This window comes from Mustela nigripes, chromosome 17, assembly GCF_022355385.1.
Source record: "Mustela nigripes isolate SB6536 chromosome 17, MUSNIG.SB6536, whole genome shotgun sequence".
Lineage (NCBI taxonomy): Eukaryota > Metazoa > Chordata > Mammalia > Carnivora > Mustelidae > Mustela > Mustela nigripes.
Window position 1 is genome coordinate 16,593,637 of NC_081573.1, and position 20,096 is coordinate 16,613,732.

Below are 20,096 nucleotides of genomic sequence, written 5' to 3' on the forward strand. Positions count from 1 at the left end.
TACAAAGGCCAAGTCTGGAATCTGTCTCCGAAGTCATGGTAGTTTCCTTACGAGGGAGCTCTGATTAAGCTGTGGTTCTCAGACCGCGTCTTTTTGTTGGGGGCCTTCACTCTGGGGTTCATACATCTAACTCGGAGCCATTCTGGGCCGAGGGATATGTGCAGCCCTTAAGCGGAAAGGGAAAGGACGCCTCAGGGTACCCGATGCCCAGTCAGCGTCACAAATTCCACAAGTCAGTACAACCCGGTTCACACAGAGGCCCGCGCCGCCCCCGCGCCGCCCCCGCGCCCATTTCCTCAATGCTCGCGACCAACTCACCTCTCCAAGCCGACACCAGTTAGAAAGCCGGAAGGCAACAAGGAGCAAAGGCCTGTGGGAAATGTAGTCTTCGGTAGGGAGGGCCCGCCCCCGCCCCAAATTGCTGCGCGGAGTGCGCAAGCGCGGGTGCTCTCGCCGTTGCTGAGGTGATCGCTGGGAAACCCTTGGGGGTTGATAGGTGGGCTACCAGGGGAGGTGCTTCAGGGATTCCCCGGACCAGGAAGCGCGTTCTCAGAGCTTGTCGTGCTTGTGGCGGAAGCACTGGTATGTCTTAGCTAAGTCTTAACACCAGCAAACACATAACGTACCTACTAGGCGCACAGCAGGTACTCAGTATATATGCCCAAGTAGATGTGGATATATGTCAAGTTCTGAATAAAAAATATCCCCAAACCGTATCAGAACGGAGAGCGGACGACATAGTAAGATAGCTCGTGCTTGCTCGAGCTCTCTCCTTCCCTTCCTTCCTCTTCTCGGTTTTTTTCTCCTTCTTGGCAGTTGTGAACAAATTGTTCTATAAATTCTGTTGGATTAAGGTGATCGATAAAGTTGCCCTTCCCCGCTTATCGGCCATTTCTCTTTCCTCAGTTTTAGTTCCCAGCCCTCAACTGCCATCCCCAAGCAGACACTCCTCGTTTGGCGAGAAGATTGACAGTAGCTTAATGCTGTGTCACAATGTGCGCATCACTCACCTCACTTTCTCGCATTATTAGGCATTTTATCATCTCACATCACAAAGTGAGTAAGGCAAATAAGATATTTTGGGAAAGAGAACACATTCACAACTTTTGTTATATTGCAAAAGCTTTGCAACATACAACATAGTTATAATTGTTATATTTCATTATTATTTCTGTTAACCTCTTACTGTCCCTAATTTATAAATTAAACTTTATTATAGGGGCGCCTGGGTGGCTCAGTGGGTTAAGCCGCTGCCTTCGGCTCAGGTCATGATCTCAGGGTCCTGGGATCGAGTCCCGCATCGGGCTCTCTGCTTGGCGGGGAGCCTGCTTCCCTCTCTCTCTCTCTCTCTGCCTGCCTCTCCATCTACTTGTGATTTCTCTCTGTCAAATAAATAAATAAAATCTTTAAAAAAAAGAAAAAAACCTTTATTATAGGTACGTATGTATAGAAAAAAAAAACCAGTATATATGAGGTTCAGTACTATCTACCCTTCCAGGCATCCCCTTTGGGTCTTGAAAAGTGCTCTCTGTGAGTAAGGGGGGACTAATGAGTTGTCATTCAGATGTCCTTTATTCTTACTGATTTTTAAAAATGTAGTTAATTAGAGGTATGAGAGAAGTGTGTTTATTTCTGTTTTCCCTTTAGTTCCATCAGGTTTTGTTTCAGGTATTTGTTTGTTTGTTTGTTTGTTTCAGGTATTTTCAAGCTCTGTTACAAAGTACATACATTTATAATGTTTTTGTCTTTCTGATGAAGAGGATTGAAAAGTGAACATTAGGAAGAGTATCTTCAGAAGTCTTTCTCAGGTGAGTAATCATTGAATTCATCATGTCCCGGTTCATTCAGGAAGGGAATGGGATAAGCCCACCAGGATTTATCTACCACTGCAGCATCCTACCCATCTCAAATATTTTGATACAGTAGTTAATAGATGGAAGAATTTGTTCTTCTCTCAAGAATATAAAACTTAAAAAAAAAGAATATAAAAATTAGAAATTATTTGAAAATGTCAAAGCCAATCTTATTCTCATTTTGCAAATAGAAGAATATATCTGAAGTAGGAGATACATGAAAACTTCAATTTTAGATTTGTCAATTTCTCCCTTGAGTTGGTTTAGTTTTTGCTTCATGTATTTTGAAACTCTATTATATAGTATATTCACATTTATGATTGTGTGTCTTCCCAATGAATTGATCCTTCTATTATGAAACATTTCTTTATGTCTCATCTTAATGTCTATTTTGTCTAGTATTAGCATAGTCACTTTAGTTTTCCTATGCTTACTGCTTGGCTAGTATATCTTTTTCCATTTTTTTTTCCTTGCATCTATCTGTGATTTTATATTTAAAATATGTTTCTGGTAGATACCATGTGATTTGAGTTTCACATTTTTCATCCAGTATGATAGTATCTGGTTTTTCATTGAAATACTTGTCCATTTATATTTATGTAATTATTAATTTGATTGGATTTATATTTACTATTTGGTTGATTTATATTTGCCACATTTTTATTAACTATCCTTTCCTCTCTTTTTTGGAGAACTGATGAATTTTTTCTGGTATATTTGAATTTTTCTGTTGGCTCTTTACTATACCTTCATGCATCTTGTTAGAGGTTGCTGTAGGGCTTAAAATATGCACCCTTATTAAATATAGTTTACTTAGAATTAATATTGTACCACTCTGTGTAAAGTATAAGAACCTTGTAAACAGTATCATTTCATTTGCGCTTCTTATTCCTTTTTTTTTAAAGATTTTATTTATTTGACAGAGAGATAGATCACAAGTAGACAGAGAGGCAGGTGGAGAGAGAGGGGGAAGCAGGCTCCCCATTGAGCGGAGAACCCGATGCAGGGCTCCATCCTAGGACCCTGAGATCATGACCTGAGCTGAAGGCAGAGGCTTAAGTCACTGAGCCACCCAGGCGCCCCTACACTTCTTATTCTTTGTCCTACAGTTCTCATACTTTTTTCCAGCTACATACACTATAATCCCCACTATACAGTGCTGCACTATTTTGCTTTAAATAGTCATATATTTTATAATTTTATAAATAACATTTATTAAATTTAATAACATTTAAAGAAGAAAACATGTTTTATATTTACCCACATATTGACCATATCTGATGTCTGTCCTTCCTTCCTATATTTTCATCTAAAGACAATTCTCTTCAACCTGAAGAATTTCCTTTACTATTTTCTAAACTGCAGTTCTGCTAGTTATAATCTAAATTTTAATTTATCTGAAAATATCCTTATTTCTTCTTCATTTTAATTTTTTATTAACATATACTGTATTATTTGCCCGAGGGGTACAGGTCTGTGAATCATCAGGCTTACACATTTCACAGCACTCACCATAGCACACACCCTCCCCAATGTCCATCACCCAGTCACCCTATCCCTAACCCCCAGCAACCCTCAGTTTGTTTCGTGAGATTAAGAGTCTTTTATGGTTTGTCTTGTATTCATTTTAAAAGCATATTTTCTCTGGAAACAGAATTCTGAATTGACATATTTTTCTTTAATTCTTTGAAGATGTTATTCTGTTGTCTTTTGGCTACTGTTGTTTCTAACTAAGTCAGCGTTATTCATACTTTTGGTCTCCAATATTTTATGTATTGTTTTTCTCTGATTATAATATTTTCTGTTTGTTGAATTTTGGTAGTTTGGGTCATAATTTAATTATGACCAAATTTAATTTAATCCTCTGATTCTAGAACTTCAGTTATAAGTCTTATAATAATTTAATCTTCTCATTCTAGAACTTAAGTTATAAGTCTTGTTTCATAAGTGCCTTTGTTTGCTTGTTTTTTTCAGTCTTTTTCCTTTTTAAAGTACTTCAGATTGGATCATTATTGATCTATCTTGGTGATTACCAGCTATTTCTTCTGATGCCTCCCGTCTATTCTTATGCTCATTCAGTGAAATTTTCATTTCAGTTTATTCTGCTATAAAACTTCCATTTTCTTTTTTTAAGATTCATTTATTTATTTGAGAGAGAGAGTGCAAGTGGGAGGCAGGGCAGAGGAAGAGGGATAAGCAGACTCCCACTGAGTGGAGAGCCCATACAGGCTCTATCCCAGGACCCTGAAATCATGACCTGCGTTGAAACCAAGAGCCAGGTACTTAACTGACTGAGCCACTCAGGCGCCCCATAAAACTTGCATTTTTAGTTCTATTTTATACATTTCGTTTTTCTGCTGGAATTCCTATTGTTGATGCAAAATGAACAAGCCTTTTAGAATCTCTAAGAAAGAGAGTTTTATTTGACCCCAGGTTAGGACAACTGCCCAGGAAATGTTTTTTCATGCTCTTCACAGCAAAGAAAGTGCTCCAGAGAATGAACAGTTTTTACAGGGTTATACAGTTTTTTACATCTTGTAAAAGCTCACAAAATTATAATTACCATATACACAAGAATCATAAATTTTAAGGTCAAAGAAATGCAGGAACTAGGAACATTTATCAATAAGTATCTCAAGGAGAAGATGGTTTTCCTTTAGTTACTCATTCACAAAGCAGATGTACAATGCAAGCATGACAGACCATAAATCAGGCTTTTGGTTTGAACAAAGTTTATATAAGTCATGCTGACTTAGAAAGAAATCTAAAATGGCTTCCTTTGTGTATCAGGCCCCTAGAGAGTTTGTCTCTCGTCATTGTCCATTTATTCAGTATGGCTATATTTTCCATTAAGTTAATAAACATATTTATACTGCCTTCTAATTCTAATATCTGGGTAATCTCAAGTTCTATTTCTACTGGTTGCTTTTTTCCTGTTTATGGATCACATTTGCCAGCTTTTTTGAATGCCTAGCCATTTTTTATTGTATATTATACATCATAGATACATGTTGTTGAGAGCTTGGAATTTGTTATCTTACTTTAAAGAATATTGATTTTCTTTATAGTGGCTGGTTAATTTTCTGGCAAATCAGTTTGATCCTTTCAAGGCCTACTTTGAAGCTTTCTTCTGATAGCTTTAGAGTAGCCTTTGCTTTAGGTCTAACATCGCCCTACACTTAAAATGTTGACTTTCTAGGGTATCAGCCAACTATGAGGGTGTTCAGAAGTGTTTATCCACTCTGCGTGTTTTGGATTTCCTGTTTCCCAGCACTGTGTAACTTCTAGAATCACTGTTTAGCTCACAGCTCTCCAGCAGCTGTTCTCTGCTAGGTTATATAGAGTCTCCCTGTACGGGCACAATTACTATTAAGATTTTAAGAAGATGCCTATGCATAGTTCTGGGACTCTTTCTTTGCAGAGAACTGTTTTCTTGATCCTGCCCCATAAATTCCAGTCATCTAAGCATTCCCAAACAGTTTTTTTTTTTTTAAGATTTATTTATTTATTTGTCAGACAGAGATCACAAGTAGGCAGAGAGGCAGGCAGAGACAGAAGAGGAGAAGCAGGCTCCCTGCTGAGCAGAAAGCCTGATTCGGGGCTCGATCCCAGGACCCCTTGGGATCATGATCCGAGACGAAAGCAAAGGCTATAACCCACTGAGCCACCCAGGCGCCCCTTAATTTTAAATCTTTAATTGTAATTTAATTGTAAATCTTACTTTTAATTAAGAACAAGTGAAAAATTGAATTAATTATAATGACACCAGAGTATTTCAAGGATCCTAATGGCAGAAAGTGTCCAGACCTCAGGAATTTGGAACAAAGCCCACCCAATTAAGCCTCTAAATCTCCTACCCCGCTTCAGTTCCCCAATCCCTGAAATATTAAAAAAGAAAATGTATGCATAAAATCAGATTAATCTTCAAGAGAACAGACTGGGCATTTTTTATTCTAAAATCTTAATCTGGTTTTATGTTTTCTTTTTCTTTCCTAAGGTAGTGGAGACAGTGGCACAAACAATTGAAAAATCAAGCTAGGGTATCTGGTTTGCTTAGTCAGTTAAGCATCTGCCTTTGGCTCAGGTTGTGATCCTACAGTCCTGGGATCAAGCCAACATGAGTCGGGCTCTCTGCTCAGCAGGGAGTCTGCTTCTCCCTCTGCCCCTACTTGTGCTCTCTTGTGCTCTTTCTCTCTCAAATAAAATATTTTTTTAAAAAAAATCAAGTTCAGGGGTGCCTGGATGGCTCAGTGGGTTAAAGCCTCTGCCTTCGTCTCGGGTCATGATCCCAGGGTTCTGGGATCGAGCCCCACATCGGGCTCTCTGCTCAGCAGGGAGTCTGCTTCCTCCCTTCTCTCTCTGCCTGCCTCTCTGCCTACTTGTGATCTCTCTCTGTCAAATAAATAAATAAAATCTTAAAAAAAAAAACAAAAAACAAACTTAGAGTTGCTCCCAGAACTCTACAAAAGAATAAAAATGGAAAACTTGAGAGAAAAATGACATGTAAAAGGCAGCTCCAGAAATTCTGATGTCTAATAGAAATTCTAGAAGGAGACACCAATAATAATGAAGAAGAGGGAATTTTGAAGGAAAAAAAAGACAAGGAAAGAAATTTTCCTGGAGGTGAAAAAAAGACATATTTTCAAGTAAGACTTGTAAAAAGCTAAACTTTCACTCTATTTTCCAGGCTAGTTTTAAGAATTTAATATGTATTAATTATTCCTCATAATTGGTTTTGATTCTCATGTGACAGACACAGAGGCACAGAGAGGTGAAGTAGCTTGCACAACACCACAGAGTAAAGGAGGAGGCAGAATGCAAACATTTTCTTTGTTAAAAAAAACTTTTTGGGCACCTGGGTGGCTCAGGGCCTTAAAGCCTCTGCCTTCGGCTCAGGTCATGATCCCAGGGTTCTGAGATCGAGTCCCGCCTCAGGCTCTCTGCTTGGTGGGGAGCCTGCTTCCCTTCCTCTTTCTCTGCCTGCCTCTTTGCTTACTTGTGATCTCTGTCAAATAAATAAATAAAAATCGTTAAAAAAAAAAACTTTTTTTATTTTGAAATAATTTCGTCCTTACAGGAAAGTTGCAAGAATGCTACAATTTTCACCCTTCATGTAGATTCTGCAGTTGCTAACATTTATTGCATTTGTTTTATGATTTTTTTTCTGAAAAGTTGTCATTCAGAAAAGTCAGTTGCACACAGAGGCTCCTTTACCTCTAGATGTTTCAATATATACATTCTCTTTCATAATCACAGGATAATGATCAAACTTGGAAAATTACACTGATATAATACTTTTGTTTGATCTATAAACCTTATTATTATTTCACAATTTTTCCAATAAAGCTTTCATAGAAATTTTTTTCTGGTCCAGGATCATCCATTATATTTAATTGTCCTGTCTCTCTTTTTTTAAAAAAGGTTATATTTATTTATTTGACAGAGAGAGAGGGACGCCTGGGTGGCTCAGTTGGTTAAGCAGCTGCCTTCGGCTCAGGTCATGATCCCAGCGTCCTGGGATCGAGTCCCACATCGGGCTACTTGCTCCGCAGGGAGCCTGCTTCTCCCTCTGACTCTGCCTTACACTCTGTCTGCCTGTGCTCGCTCTCACTCTCTCTCTCTCTTACAAATAAATAAAATCTTAAAAAAAAAAAAAAGACAGAGAGAGAGATCACAAGTAGGAGAGAAGCAGGCAGAGAGAGCAGAGAGCCCAATGCGGGGTTCAGTCCCAGGACCCTGAAATCATGACATGAGCCGAAAGTAGAGGCTTAACCCACTGAGCCACCCAGGCACCCCCAATTGTCCGGTTTCTTTAGTCTCCTTTCATCTGAAATAATTCCTCAGGCTTTGTGTTTTCTGATCTTGACATTTTTGAACAGAAAAGGCCAGTTATTCTGTACAATATTGCTGAATTCGCATTTCTGCAATTTCCTTATGATTAGATTCTGATCATGCCATTTGGCAGAAATAGAACAGGAGTTGCTCTGTTCTTCCTAGGGCATTATAACCTGTCAAAAAGGAGACATCTGGCCCAATATGGAGTTTTTATGCTAAAACCCATGTCAGCAAACCAAGACTTACTACCTAACCTGACCTAACAGTTTCAACCCCCAGGAATGTAACCTTTAATTAGTCCATGTGGAATTACCTGTCAGCACTGGTGACAATCTGCTCTTTGACCCCTTCAATTCCCCTTAGAAGTTGGTCCTACCTGAAACAGTGCATTCTTTGCTGAATAACTATTTTCCACTCCCTTTGTCTTTAAAAACCTTTCCTTTTCTATAGCTCATAGTAGTTCCTTTCTATTGCTAGATGGGATACTTCCCAATCACTGAATTATTGAATAAGGCCAATTTGATACTTAGTTGAATTTTTTGTTATTTAACAAAACTGAGGTACAGGACGCCATTTTGTCCCATATTAGTCATTTTAATGTTCTTTTTTTTAAAAAAAAAAAAAGATTTTTATTTATTTATTTGTCAGATAGAGAGAGCAAGCACAAACGCACAAGCAGGCAGAGGCAGAGAGAGAAGCAGGCTGTTGCTGGGACTTCTAGTAATATGTTGAACAGTAGTGGTGAGAGTGGGCATCCTTGTTGTGTTCCTGATCTTAAGGGAAAAGCTCTCAGCTTTTCCCCATTGAGAATGATATTCACTGTGGGATTTTCATAGATGGATTTTATGAAGTTGAGGAATGTTCCCTCTATCCCTATACTCTGAAGAGTTTTAATCAGGAAAGGATGCCATATTTTGTCAAATGTTTTTTCTGCATCAATTGAGAGGACCATGTGGTTCTCTCTTTTCTTAATTTGTTCTATCACATTGATTTGTGAATGTTGAACCGCCCTTGCATCTCCGGGTTAAATCCCACCTGGCCGTGGTGGATAATCATCTTAATGTCCTGTTGGATTTTATTAGCTAGGATCTTGTTGAGAATCTTGGCATCCATATAGGATATTGGTCTGAAATTGTTCCTTTTTGATGGAGTCTTTGCCTGGTTTGGGAATCAGGTTGATGCTGGCCTCATAGAAAAAGTCTGAAAGTTTTCCTTCTGTTTCTATTTTTTGAAACAGCTTCAAGAGAATAGGTATTATTTCTTCTTTGAATGTTTGGTAGAATTCCCCAGGGAATCCATTAGGTCCTGGACTCTTGCTTTTTTGGGAGGTTTTTGATCACTGCTTCAATTTTGTTTCTAGTTATTGGCCCATTCAGGTTGTGAATTTCTTCCTGTTTCAGTCTTGGAAATTTATAGGCTTCCAAGAATGCATCCATTTCTTTTAGGTTGCTTAACTTCTTGGCATATAGCTATTGATAATAATTTCTGATGATTGTTTCTATTTCCCTGCTATTAATCGTGATCTCTCCCCTTTCAGTTATAATTTTATTAATTTAGGCCCTTTCTCTTTTCTGGTTTCTATTTCATTGATCTCTGCCCTAATCTTAATTATTTCCCTTCTTGTGTTTGGGTAGGCTTAATTTGTTGGTGATTCTCCAGTTCTTTAAGGTGTAAAGAGAGTTTATATATTTGGGGGTTTTCTGATGTTTTTGAGTGAGGCTTGGATGCCTATATATTTCCCCCTTAGGACCATCTTTCCCGTATCCCATAGGTTTTGGACCAATGTGTTTTTGTTCTCATTGGTTTCCATGAATTGTTTAAGTTCTTCTTTGATTTCCCAGTTGACCCAAACATTCTTGAGCAGGATGGTCTTTAGCTTCCAAGTGTTTTAATTTCTTCTAAACTTTTTCTTGGAATTGAGTTCCAGTTTCAAAGCATTGTGGTCTGAGAATATGCAGGGAATTATCTCAGTCTTTTGGTATCAGTTGAGACCTGAGTTGTGACCCAGTATGTTGTCTATTCTGATGAAAGTTCCATGTGCACTCAAGAAGAATGTGTATTCTGTTGTTTTAGGGTGAAAAGATCTATATATATCTGTGAGATCCATCTGGTCCAGTGTGTCATTCAACCCTCTTGTTTCTTTGTTGATTTTTCTGCTTAGATGATCTATTGCTGAGAGTAGAGTGTTAAGATCCACTGCAATTAATGTATTATTATCAATATGTCTATTTTGATTAACAGTTGGCTTATGTAATTGGCTGCTCCCATGTTAGGGGCATAGATATTTACAATTGTTAGATCTTCTTGTTGGATAGACCCTTTAAGAATGATGTAGTGTCCTTCTGTATCTCTCACTACAGTCTTCAGCTTAAAATCTAATTTGTCTGAAATGAGAATTGCTACCCCAGCTTTCTTTTGATGTCCAGTGGCATGAAAGATGGTTCTCCATCCCTTCACTTTCAGTCTGGATGTATCTTTAGGTTCAAAATGAATCTCTTGTAGACAGCATATGCATGGGTCCTTTCCTTTATCCAATCTGCAACCCTGTGCCATTTTATGGGAGCACTTAGGCCATTCATGTTGAGCGATTATTGAAAGATATGTCTTTATTGTCATCATGTTGCCTGTGAGGTCCCTGTTTCTATAGATTATCTCAGTAAATTTCTGTTCTCTATTACTCTTATGGGTCTTTCTTCTCTTATAGAACCGCCCCGCCCTTAATATTTCTTGTAGGGCTGGCTTAGTGGTCACATATTCTTTAAGTTTTTGCTCATTATCTCTCCAAACATTCTAAATGACAGCCTTGCCAGATAAAGTATTCTTGGCTGCATGTTCTTTTCATTAGTGCTCTGAATATGTCTTGCCAGTCCTTTTGGCTTGTCAGGTTTCTGTGGATGGTCTGACGTTATTCTGATGTTCCTCCTCCTGTATGTAAGGAATCTCTTACTCCTAGCTACCCTTAAGGTTGTTTTTTGGCGGTGGGGGGGGAGGTGCGCCTGGGTGACTCAGTGGTTAAAGCCTCTGCCTTCAGCTCAGGTCATGATCCCAGGGTCCTGGGATTGAGCCTCACATCGGGCTCTCTGCTCAGCAGGGAGCCTGCCTCCTCCTCTCTCTCTTTCTGCCTGCCTCTCTGCCTGCTTGTGATCTCTCTCTGTCAAATAAATAAATAAAATCTTTTAAAAAAAATCTTTAAAGATTTTTGTTTATTTGACAGACAGATCACAAGTAGGCAGAGAGGCAGGCAGAGAGAGAGGAGGAAGCAGGCTCCCTGCCAAGCAGAGAGTCCGACGCGGGGCTCAATCCCAGAACTCTAAGATCACAACCTGAGCCGAAGGCAGAGGTCCAACCCACTGAGATGCCCCCCCTTAAGATGTTTTACCTGGTTTTAAGATATGCAAGTTTCACTATCACATTCTGGGGGCGGGGGAGGGCACACATCGGTCTGCCCTCTTTGATCATGGGGGGTATTCTCTCTGCCTCTAGGACACAAACACTTGTCTCATTCTCCAGATTAGGGAAATTCTCAGCTAGGATTTTCTCAGCTATATCTTCTAGTCCTCTCCCACCACCCCCTCAGGGATCCCAATAATTCTGACATTAGAATGTTTCATGGCATCATTTATTTCTCTAATTCTGTTTTCATGGATTCTAAGCTGTTTGTTCCAGGCCTCCTGATCCTTCTTTTCTATCAGTTTGTCTTAGAGACCATTAATTCATTCTTCTGCCTCATTTACCCTAGCGGTTAGAGTATCTAGATTAGATTGGATCTCATTGATAGCATTTTTAAGTTCTGCCAGATCAGCTCTCACTTCTGCCCTTAGAGAATCTACGTTTCCATTAATGGTTTTCTCCAGCCTAGCTATTATCTGCATAACTGTTACCCTGAACTCTATTTCTGACATCTTGCTTATATCCAAATCCATTAGTTCTGTGGCAGAGGTCACAGTCTCTGAATTTTTTCCTGTCCTGGGGGTTCCTCCTCCTAGTCTTTCTGGTGAGAAGTGGTTGAGGGAATGTAGAGTCCAGACTATTGACTACAATCCAAACAAGATGCACCTGTTTTATAGGGACCTTAGGATTGTTGGCCTCTTGTTCTTTCAGCTTGTCTTCTGGGGGGGAGGGGCTTGCTGTGCTGTTACTCAGGCAACCCTGTTTGGGCAGAATTGCCTTGCCCCCTGTCGGGGGTTGGGATGGGCTCAGTAAAGCTTTTGTTCTCTGGCGGTTTTCCCTGGTGGGTGTCTACGTCCCTTCCAACAGTCAGAGCAGAAGTGACCATATTCAAACCTCTCAGAACAGAGAGATTGCAGTCTGTTCTCCAGAAAGCCCTCCAGGTCGCACTGACTCTGTTTTTGTCTTTGCTGCTAAAAACTGCAGCATCCTGGGTTGTTCACCCCACAGGAGCACTCCCAGCCCTAGAAGAGCCAGATGCTTAACTGCCTGATTCACCCAGGTGCCCCAAACAACTCTTCTGAGATCATGCCCTTGATATACAAACCAACCAATCCAAATCCCCAAATGTTTCCTATATCAAACTCTCAAACTAAGTCAATATTCCTCTTGCCCAAATCACCCCAGGGCCAGGTACCAGACAACTAGGGACCACCTCTATAACTCAGCCTGCCAAAATTATTAAAACTATGCAATCCCAAACTTTCTTAGTGTACTTACCAATGTCACCCATTCGTGAGGAAAACTTCAGTAAAGGCTCTATGCCACACTCTACCCTCTCCCACCTTCTGCCTCCCATGAGAACTGGGTACTTTCCCATGTGGCTCTGCAGGCATGCTATGCCTCCTGTTTTTAGAGAACTTCGCATATAAACTTTTTCCTTCATGCCAGTCATTACCATGTCTACATATCCTACCATATTTGATTAGAACAAATCCTGGGCATGTTTTAACACAAGGATCCCAAAACATTCCATACACTGCATTTAATTGATAGGTCTCTTAAGTCTTTTAATTTGCAACATTGTTTTTATTTTAACATATATTCATTAAAAGACCATTTATTCTGTGAAATTTTGTACATTCTGTGTTTAGTTGTTTGCTTCCTTGTCATTAATTTATTCCTTTATACCCCAAGTTTCCTGTAAACTGATAATTAGATTAGAGACTAATTTATACATCTGGGTCAGCATTTGGGGCAAGAGCACTTAACAAATGAAGCTACATTTAGCCATTGCATAACATCAAGATGCACACAGCCTGGCTGATATAATTGAAATGTTGATATAGATTAGTGTATTCTGTCATTCTGCTCCATTAAAAGGTTACTGTTAGTCTTTTTCACCTAATGATCTTTGCATCCACCAATATCACCACCAAGATCCATTATTTCATAAAAAGTGATTTTTCACATTGTCATTCTTTTGAACTTTATTAGCTAGATTTCTCATAATAGCTTTTTTTCAACTTTTGGTTGTCTTAAAATATAGGTAATAAAGGAAAGACAAAATAAATGCTCCACTTTCCCTCTTTATCAATAAGTGCCCTAAAATGCTTCATACCCGATCAGTGCATTTGGTCAGGGAAAAAAGGAAGCTATCAAAGCCTATAGTGGTCTTGACAAAAGGACACAGCAGTCCATTTGGGGGGCCAAAAATAGGCCAATCTGAGCATAAAAAGGCTACAATATACTTTAAATAATCAACATGGGAGTTATAATACAAGCTATTTTTAATTTCCAAATAATTTCTTTTTATATGACTGTTGATTTTAAATTAAATTTAGACTGAGGCCAGAGAATGTAGATTGTAGAATATCTGCTTTTTTTTTTTTTTTAAGATTTTATTTATTCATGAGAGACAGAGAGAGAGGCAGAGGGAGAAGCAGGCTCTCCACAGAATAGGGAGCCTGATGTCGGACTCGATCACAGGTCCCTGGGATCGTGATGGGAGCTGAAGGTAGACACTTAACTGACTGAGCCACATAGGTGCCCCAGAATATCTGCTTGTTTGTTTTTTAAAGATTTATTTGATTTATTTATTTGACAGAGAGAGAGAGAGCGCACACAAGCGGGGGGAGTGGCAGGCAGAGGGAGAGGGAGAAAAAGCAGGCTCCGCAAGGAGCCCTATGTGGGGCTTGATCCCAGAAGTCTGGGATCATGACCTGAACCAAAGGCTGGCCCTCAACCGGGTCACCCAAGCACCCCAGAATATCTCCTTTTTAATGGACACATTGAAAAAGAATGTCTATATTAAAGAGTAAGTTATCTGAGGTTCAGTAAGTGTGAATGTTAGTGGAAGGCATTTCTTTCTTTGTTGCACCCATAGTCTTTCAAATGAATTTTCAAAGGAGTAATATTAATGATAATAATAAAACAAAATTTAGTGGCTTAAAACAACCATTTTATTATATCTCATCATCTTATGGGTCAGGAATTTGGGCAGGGGCTCAGTTGGTAGATTCATCTGTTTTATATGCTATCAACTGAAGTCAGTCTGGCATTCAGCTGCTGGCTGGTCTGGAAGATCCAACACTATTTTACTCAAATGTCTGGTGTCTTGGTAGGCATGTATGGAGGAGTGGGCTAAGAAGGGTGCTCTTCCTTCCTATGTAGTCTTAGGGCTTCTTTTCCATGTGGTCTCTTCAGCAGAGCAGCCAGACCTTTTAACATAATTCAGGGCCTCAGCTTAAGAGAGCATTCCAAGAGATGAAGTAAAATCTACCAGTAAAGCCTGGGTCCAGAAACTGGCACAGCAGTACTTCTACTAGTCAAAGCAGTCACAGTCTGCCCATCCTCAAGGGAAAAGGATGTAGATTCCAAGCTCTTGACAGTAAGGGAGAAATGTCAAAGAATTTACAGCAATCTTTATTCTGCCACAGTATTATATTACTATTTTACAAATGAAAAAATTATAGCAGAGAGCTGTTAAGTATCTTATCAACATAATACAAGTGGGAAAGTGATGGGACAAAGATGATGTGTCTCCCACATTTGTTACATTGATAGGATTAGTTTTTAGGAAAAATGTTAAGTTTATCAGGCTTAAGTGATGATAATACATTAACATATCCTTTTAATGATATAAAACCTCTCATGCCAAGTCAGGTGCCTGTATGACAGAAGCAAAAAGGATTATTTACTACATTCAGAGTGTTCTACAAGACAGGATTGAAAAAGTATTTTATATTTTTACATTATGAATTTTCAGATGATGAGTAAGGTGTGAATGTTGTCTAAAGGCCTTCTTACATTCCTTACATTCATAGGGTTTCTCACCAGAATGAATCCTCAGATGCTGAATAAGGGATGAATTAAGTCTAAAAGCCTTCCTACATTCCTTACATTCAAAAGGTTTTTCACCAGTATGAATACTCTGATGTAGAGTAAGTTTTTGTCGTAATCTAAAGGCCTTCCCACATTCCTTACATTTATAGGGTTTCTCACCAATATGAATACTCTGATGTTGTGTAAGTTGTGAGAGTAATCTAAAAGCCTTCCCGCATTCCTTGCAGTCATACGGTTTAACACCAATATGGATACTTTGGTGCGAAATAAGTTGTGAGTAACGACTAAAGGCCTTCCAACATTCCTTACACTCATAAGGTTTCTCACCAGTGTGAATTCTGTGATGAAGAATAAGATGATAACCACGACTAAAGGTCTTTCCACATTCCTTACATTCATAGGGTTTCTCACCAGTATGAATTCTCTGGTGGAGTGTTAGTTGTTGTCTTACTCTAAAGGCCTTCCCACATTCCTTACATTCATAGGGTTTCTCACCAGTATGAAGCTTGTGATGTACTCTAAGGCCAGAGCCACACAAAAAGGCCTTCCCACATTCTTTACATTCATAGAGTTTGTCGGTATTATTAAGCTTCTGATGTCGAGTAAGGTGTGCATACTGTCTAAAGGCCTTTCCACATTCTGTACATACATAAGGTTTCTCACCAGTATGAATCCTCTGATGGAGAGTAAGTTGTCCGCGCACTCTGAAGGCCTTCCCACATTCTTTACATTCATAGGGCTTCTCACCAATGTGAATTTTCTGATGTACTCTGAGGTCTGGGCCACATATAAAAGATTCTCCACATTCCTTACATTCATAGAGCTTTTCACCAGAATGAAGTCTCTGATGTCGAGTAAGATGTGCAGTTTGTCTAAAGGTCATTCCGCATTCCTTGCATTCATAGGGTTTTTCACCAGTATGAATTCTGTGATGGAAAGTAAGCTGTTGGCGTACTCTAAAGGTTTTCCCACATTCTTTACATTCATAGGGTTTCTCCACAAAATGAATTCTCTGTTGTGGAGTTAGAGATGTGTGTTTTTGGTAAGAGGACACTTTTTGAGATACAGTTTTAATTTGACTTAAATATCCCTCCTGTCCTTCAAATTTTCTTTTGGACTCCCAATCACTTTTTAAAATTAGGCCCCTAAGGCCATGGTTTTTTATTCTTTCCATTATCTTCCACTGGGGTGAGTTTATTTCATAAATGTCATTTTCCGAAGACAATTTCTTGGTCTCATACCTGGTCTCTAAATCTGAAAGAAAGTAAGAGAGCAAACACAGTTTCCTTTTTTTTTTTTTTTAAAGAAGTTAAATTTCTAGAGTTGAAATAAAAAATAACTAAAGTAATACTCAATGAAATTCTAAAAACCAATCATACAATTTGAAAAAAAAAAAGTGTAAGGTAACACCAGGAAAAATGAAAGTTCATGTTAAGAAAGTTAGACTGGTCATTAGTAAACATTTTAAGGCAGTGAGTGTCAAAGTGACATGTAGAACAGAATCACAGAGAACTTGTTATAAATATTGAGGTTTATTTTTTAAAGATAAGAGAGTGCACATGTGCATGGGTGTGTGCACACACACACACACACTGGAGCAGGGGGAGAGGGAGAAAGAATCCCAAGCAGACTCCCCTCTATGCATAGAGCTTGACCTGGGGCTCAATTTCATGACCCTGAGATCACAACCTTAGCTGAAACCAAGAGCTGGTCGCTCAACTGACTGAGCCACCCAGGTGCTGCTAAATATTGTGGTTTAGATGCCTCCTAAACCACCTGGATCAGATTCTACAGTCATGGCCAGTCCTGTATTTATTCTTCATGCAATTCTGATGGAGATGAAAGGTTAAAAATTCACACTTAACTTTTTTCAATAATTTCTCTTTATTCTTAGACTAAAATAAACCTTGCTGTGGTTAAAAGGCCTCTGCTTACCTATAATGCATCTTCTCATTCTGCTCTATTTCCCACAAATCTTCTGCTTGGGTTCTTTGCCCTGCTGGCTACTTTCATCCTGAGGTCTTAGGTTAAATAAAAGTTACTTCTTTTAAGGCTGACTCTACTGTCAGGATCTACACATATGTTCTTGTATAGGTATTACATATCAGCATATGTCTGCATTGAAATTATATATTTATAAATGTTTCTGATTATTGCTCTCCTTTCCTTACCCCTAGACCTCTTCAATGGCAAAAACAATCTCTACTTTACTCTTCATTAAAGATACATGCAGGGGAGCCTGGGTGGCTCAGTTGATTATAAGCAACTGCCTTTGGACTAGGTCATAGTCCTAGGATCAAGCTCTACATCGGGCTCCCTGCTCAGTGAGGAGTCTGCTTCTCCTCCCTCTGCCCCTCCCAATGGTTGTGCTCTCTCTCTCCCTCTCTCTCAGATAAATAAATAAAATCTTTAAAAAAAAATAATACATGCCTAGCACAAAATGAGTTTCACTCATTGAATTCCCATTGTTATATACTCATTCTGAATATATTTGTCTCTAATCTCTTACATATTACAACAATGATTAAATAATTCCCGTTATTCATCCAAGCTCGTCAAGCTAAATATATAAATGGAAAATGGTGGTTATATACTCTTATTCTCATACATCCTTTCATTGCTTTAACCCCTTCTCTATGTTCATATACCTATGAATAATAAACCAGTAGGAGAAACAGCCAGAGAAACATTTAAGTGCCGAATGAGTTATGTATGAGAGAGAAAAAGGAGGATTTTTTATAATATGGTCTGTATAAAAAGCTTGAAATAATATAGACATTTTCTACTAAAGCTGGAAATAATGAAATTTTAAAAACCCAAAAATGGCTGTGGGGGGACATTGGGGAGGGTATGTAATATGGTGAGTGCCGTGAATTGTATAAGACTAATGATTCACAGACCTGTACTCCTGAAACAAATAACACATTATGTTAATTAAAAAAAAATGAATCCACTTGAAATTTTAGAAGTCTACATTAATATTTTAATTTATTTTTAAATGTTCCCTTTTTTTTTTTTTAAAGATACTATTTATTTATTTGAGAGAGAGAGAATGAGAGGGAGAAAGCACAAGTGAGGGGGAGGGTCAGAGGGAGAAGAAGACTCCCTGCAGAGCAATGAGCACAATGTGGGACTCGATCCCAGGACTCCAGGATCATGACCAGAGCCGAGGGCAGTAAATTAACCAACTAAGCCACCCAGGTGCCCCAATAACTTTTAGATCAATCAGGAAATAAATTCCAAAACAGTATTTGTGTTTTTTAGATAACAATGACAATAATAACATTAAAATCCATGTTAAATTAGTATTTACAAAATATAAGCATAGTGCTTAAAAGAAAATTTAAAAACAAATATTTGCAGCAAAAAACATGAGAGAAAAATCAATTAATAATCAAAGAAATCAGAAAAAGAATAAAGTAAACTGAAGCAAAGCAGAAGAAATTAATCAGGGGCTCCTGAGTGGCTTAGTTGGTAAATGTCTGCCTTTAGGTCTGGTCATGATCCCAGGGTCCTAGGATCGAGCCACACATTGGGCTCCCTTCTCAGCAGGAAGCCTGCTTTTCCTCCCACTCCCCCTGCTTGTGTTCCCTCTCTCACTGTCAAATAAATGCCTGCTTGTGTTCCCTCTCTCACTGTCAAATAAATGCCTCTCTCTGTCAAATAAATAAATAAAATCTTTAAAAGAGAAGAAATTAATAGATATAAATGTAGAATTAGAAAACAGAAAAAAAGAACTAATACATAAAACAAAAACTTTGTTTTCAAAAAGCAGCAAACAAAGTGTTAGTTAATATAAGGAAAATAGCAAGAAAGCACACAAATAAGAAATGGCAAAGTGAAAATAACCATGAATACAGCGGATAGCTGAAAAAAAGATTACTTTGCTAAAAAATTTTAAAACATAGCTAAAATAATAATTTTCTAGGAAAATATAATTTACCAAAACTGGCCACAGAAGAGATACAATGTTTAAACTTTAATTTTCATAGAGCAAATAGAGAATATGGTCAGACTTACCATCTCCTTCTCCTAGGAAACAAGCTTTAAAGACCAGCCCATCCAAATTCTATTTAGACTGAGAACTAAGAAAAAGGAGGCCTTCCAAACTATTTTCATAAAGTAATATTGTACTGGGCGCCTGGGTGGCTCAGTGGTTAAGCCGCTGCCTTCGGCTCAGGTCATGATCTCAGGGTCCTGGGATCGAGTCCCGCATCGGGCTCTCTGCTCAGCGGGGAGCCTGCTTCCTCCTCTCTCTCTCTCTCTACCTGCCTCTCTGCCTACTTGTGATTTCTCTCTGTCAAATAAATAAATAAAATCTTTAAAAAAAAAAAAAAAAAAGTAATATTGTACTGAATAAAGATCACTCATAAAAAGAAAACTAGGGGTGCCTGGGTGGCTCAGTGGGTTAAAGCCTCTGCCTTTGGCTCGGGTCATGAACCCAGGGTCCTGGGATCGAGCCCCACATTGGGCTCTCTGCTCAGCTGCTCAGCAGGGAGCCTGCTTCCTCCTCTTTCTCTCTGCCTACTTGTGATCTCTGTCAAATAAATAAAATAAAATCTTTTAAAAAAAGAAAAAACTACATACAAATTTTCTGAAAACTGATATAAAAATTCTAAACATCTAATAAAATAGCACATTGAAAAACCCACTATTATTTATTCAAAGAATTTTAGAGTGATCCAATATGGGGAAATCTATTAAAATAAAACATTTTTTATTTTTTAAAAGGTTTTATTTATTTATTTATTTGCGAGAGAATAAGAGAGAGCACATGCAGGAGAGGAGCAGCAAAGGGAAAGGGAAAAGCAGACTCCCCGCTTAACAGGGAGCCAGATGCGGGGCTTGATCCCAGCACCCCAAGATCATGACCCAAGCTGAACACAGATGCTTAATGGATTAAGCCATCCAGGTGCCCTATTTAATTATTTTAGAGACATCACTCCCACCCCCGGCCCTACTGAACAGGGAGTGCAATATGATGCGAGGCTTGATCTCAAGACCCTGAAACTGATAAGCCTTCTTTTTACTCCTCAAACATGCAAAGCTAACTTCCTCCTTAGGGCTTTTCTGTTGGTTCAGAAGGCTCTTGCCCTAGAGAATCACAAGGCTTAAGCCTCCATATCTCCCCTCAAAAAACCTTTCCCTCATTTGTCTATTTTTCTGTATGCATGT

At 38.7% G+C, this 20,096-nt stretch overlaps 1 protein-coding gene across 1 annotated transcript in view; it reads right to left on the reverse strand.

Moving 5' to 3' along the window:
* Positions 1-20,096, reverse strand: part of LOC132005617 (zinc finger protein 82 homolog) — an 86,037-nt gene that overhangs the window by 25,395 nt on the left and 40,546 nt on the right. Inside the window, 1 exon segment of the mRNA XM_059382975.1 lies at positions 14,830-16,175. Coding sequence (XP_059238958.1) covers positions 14,830-16,175 — 1,346 coding nt within the window.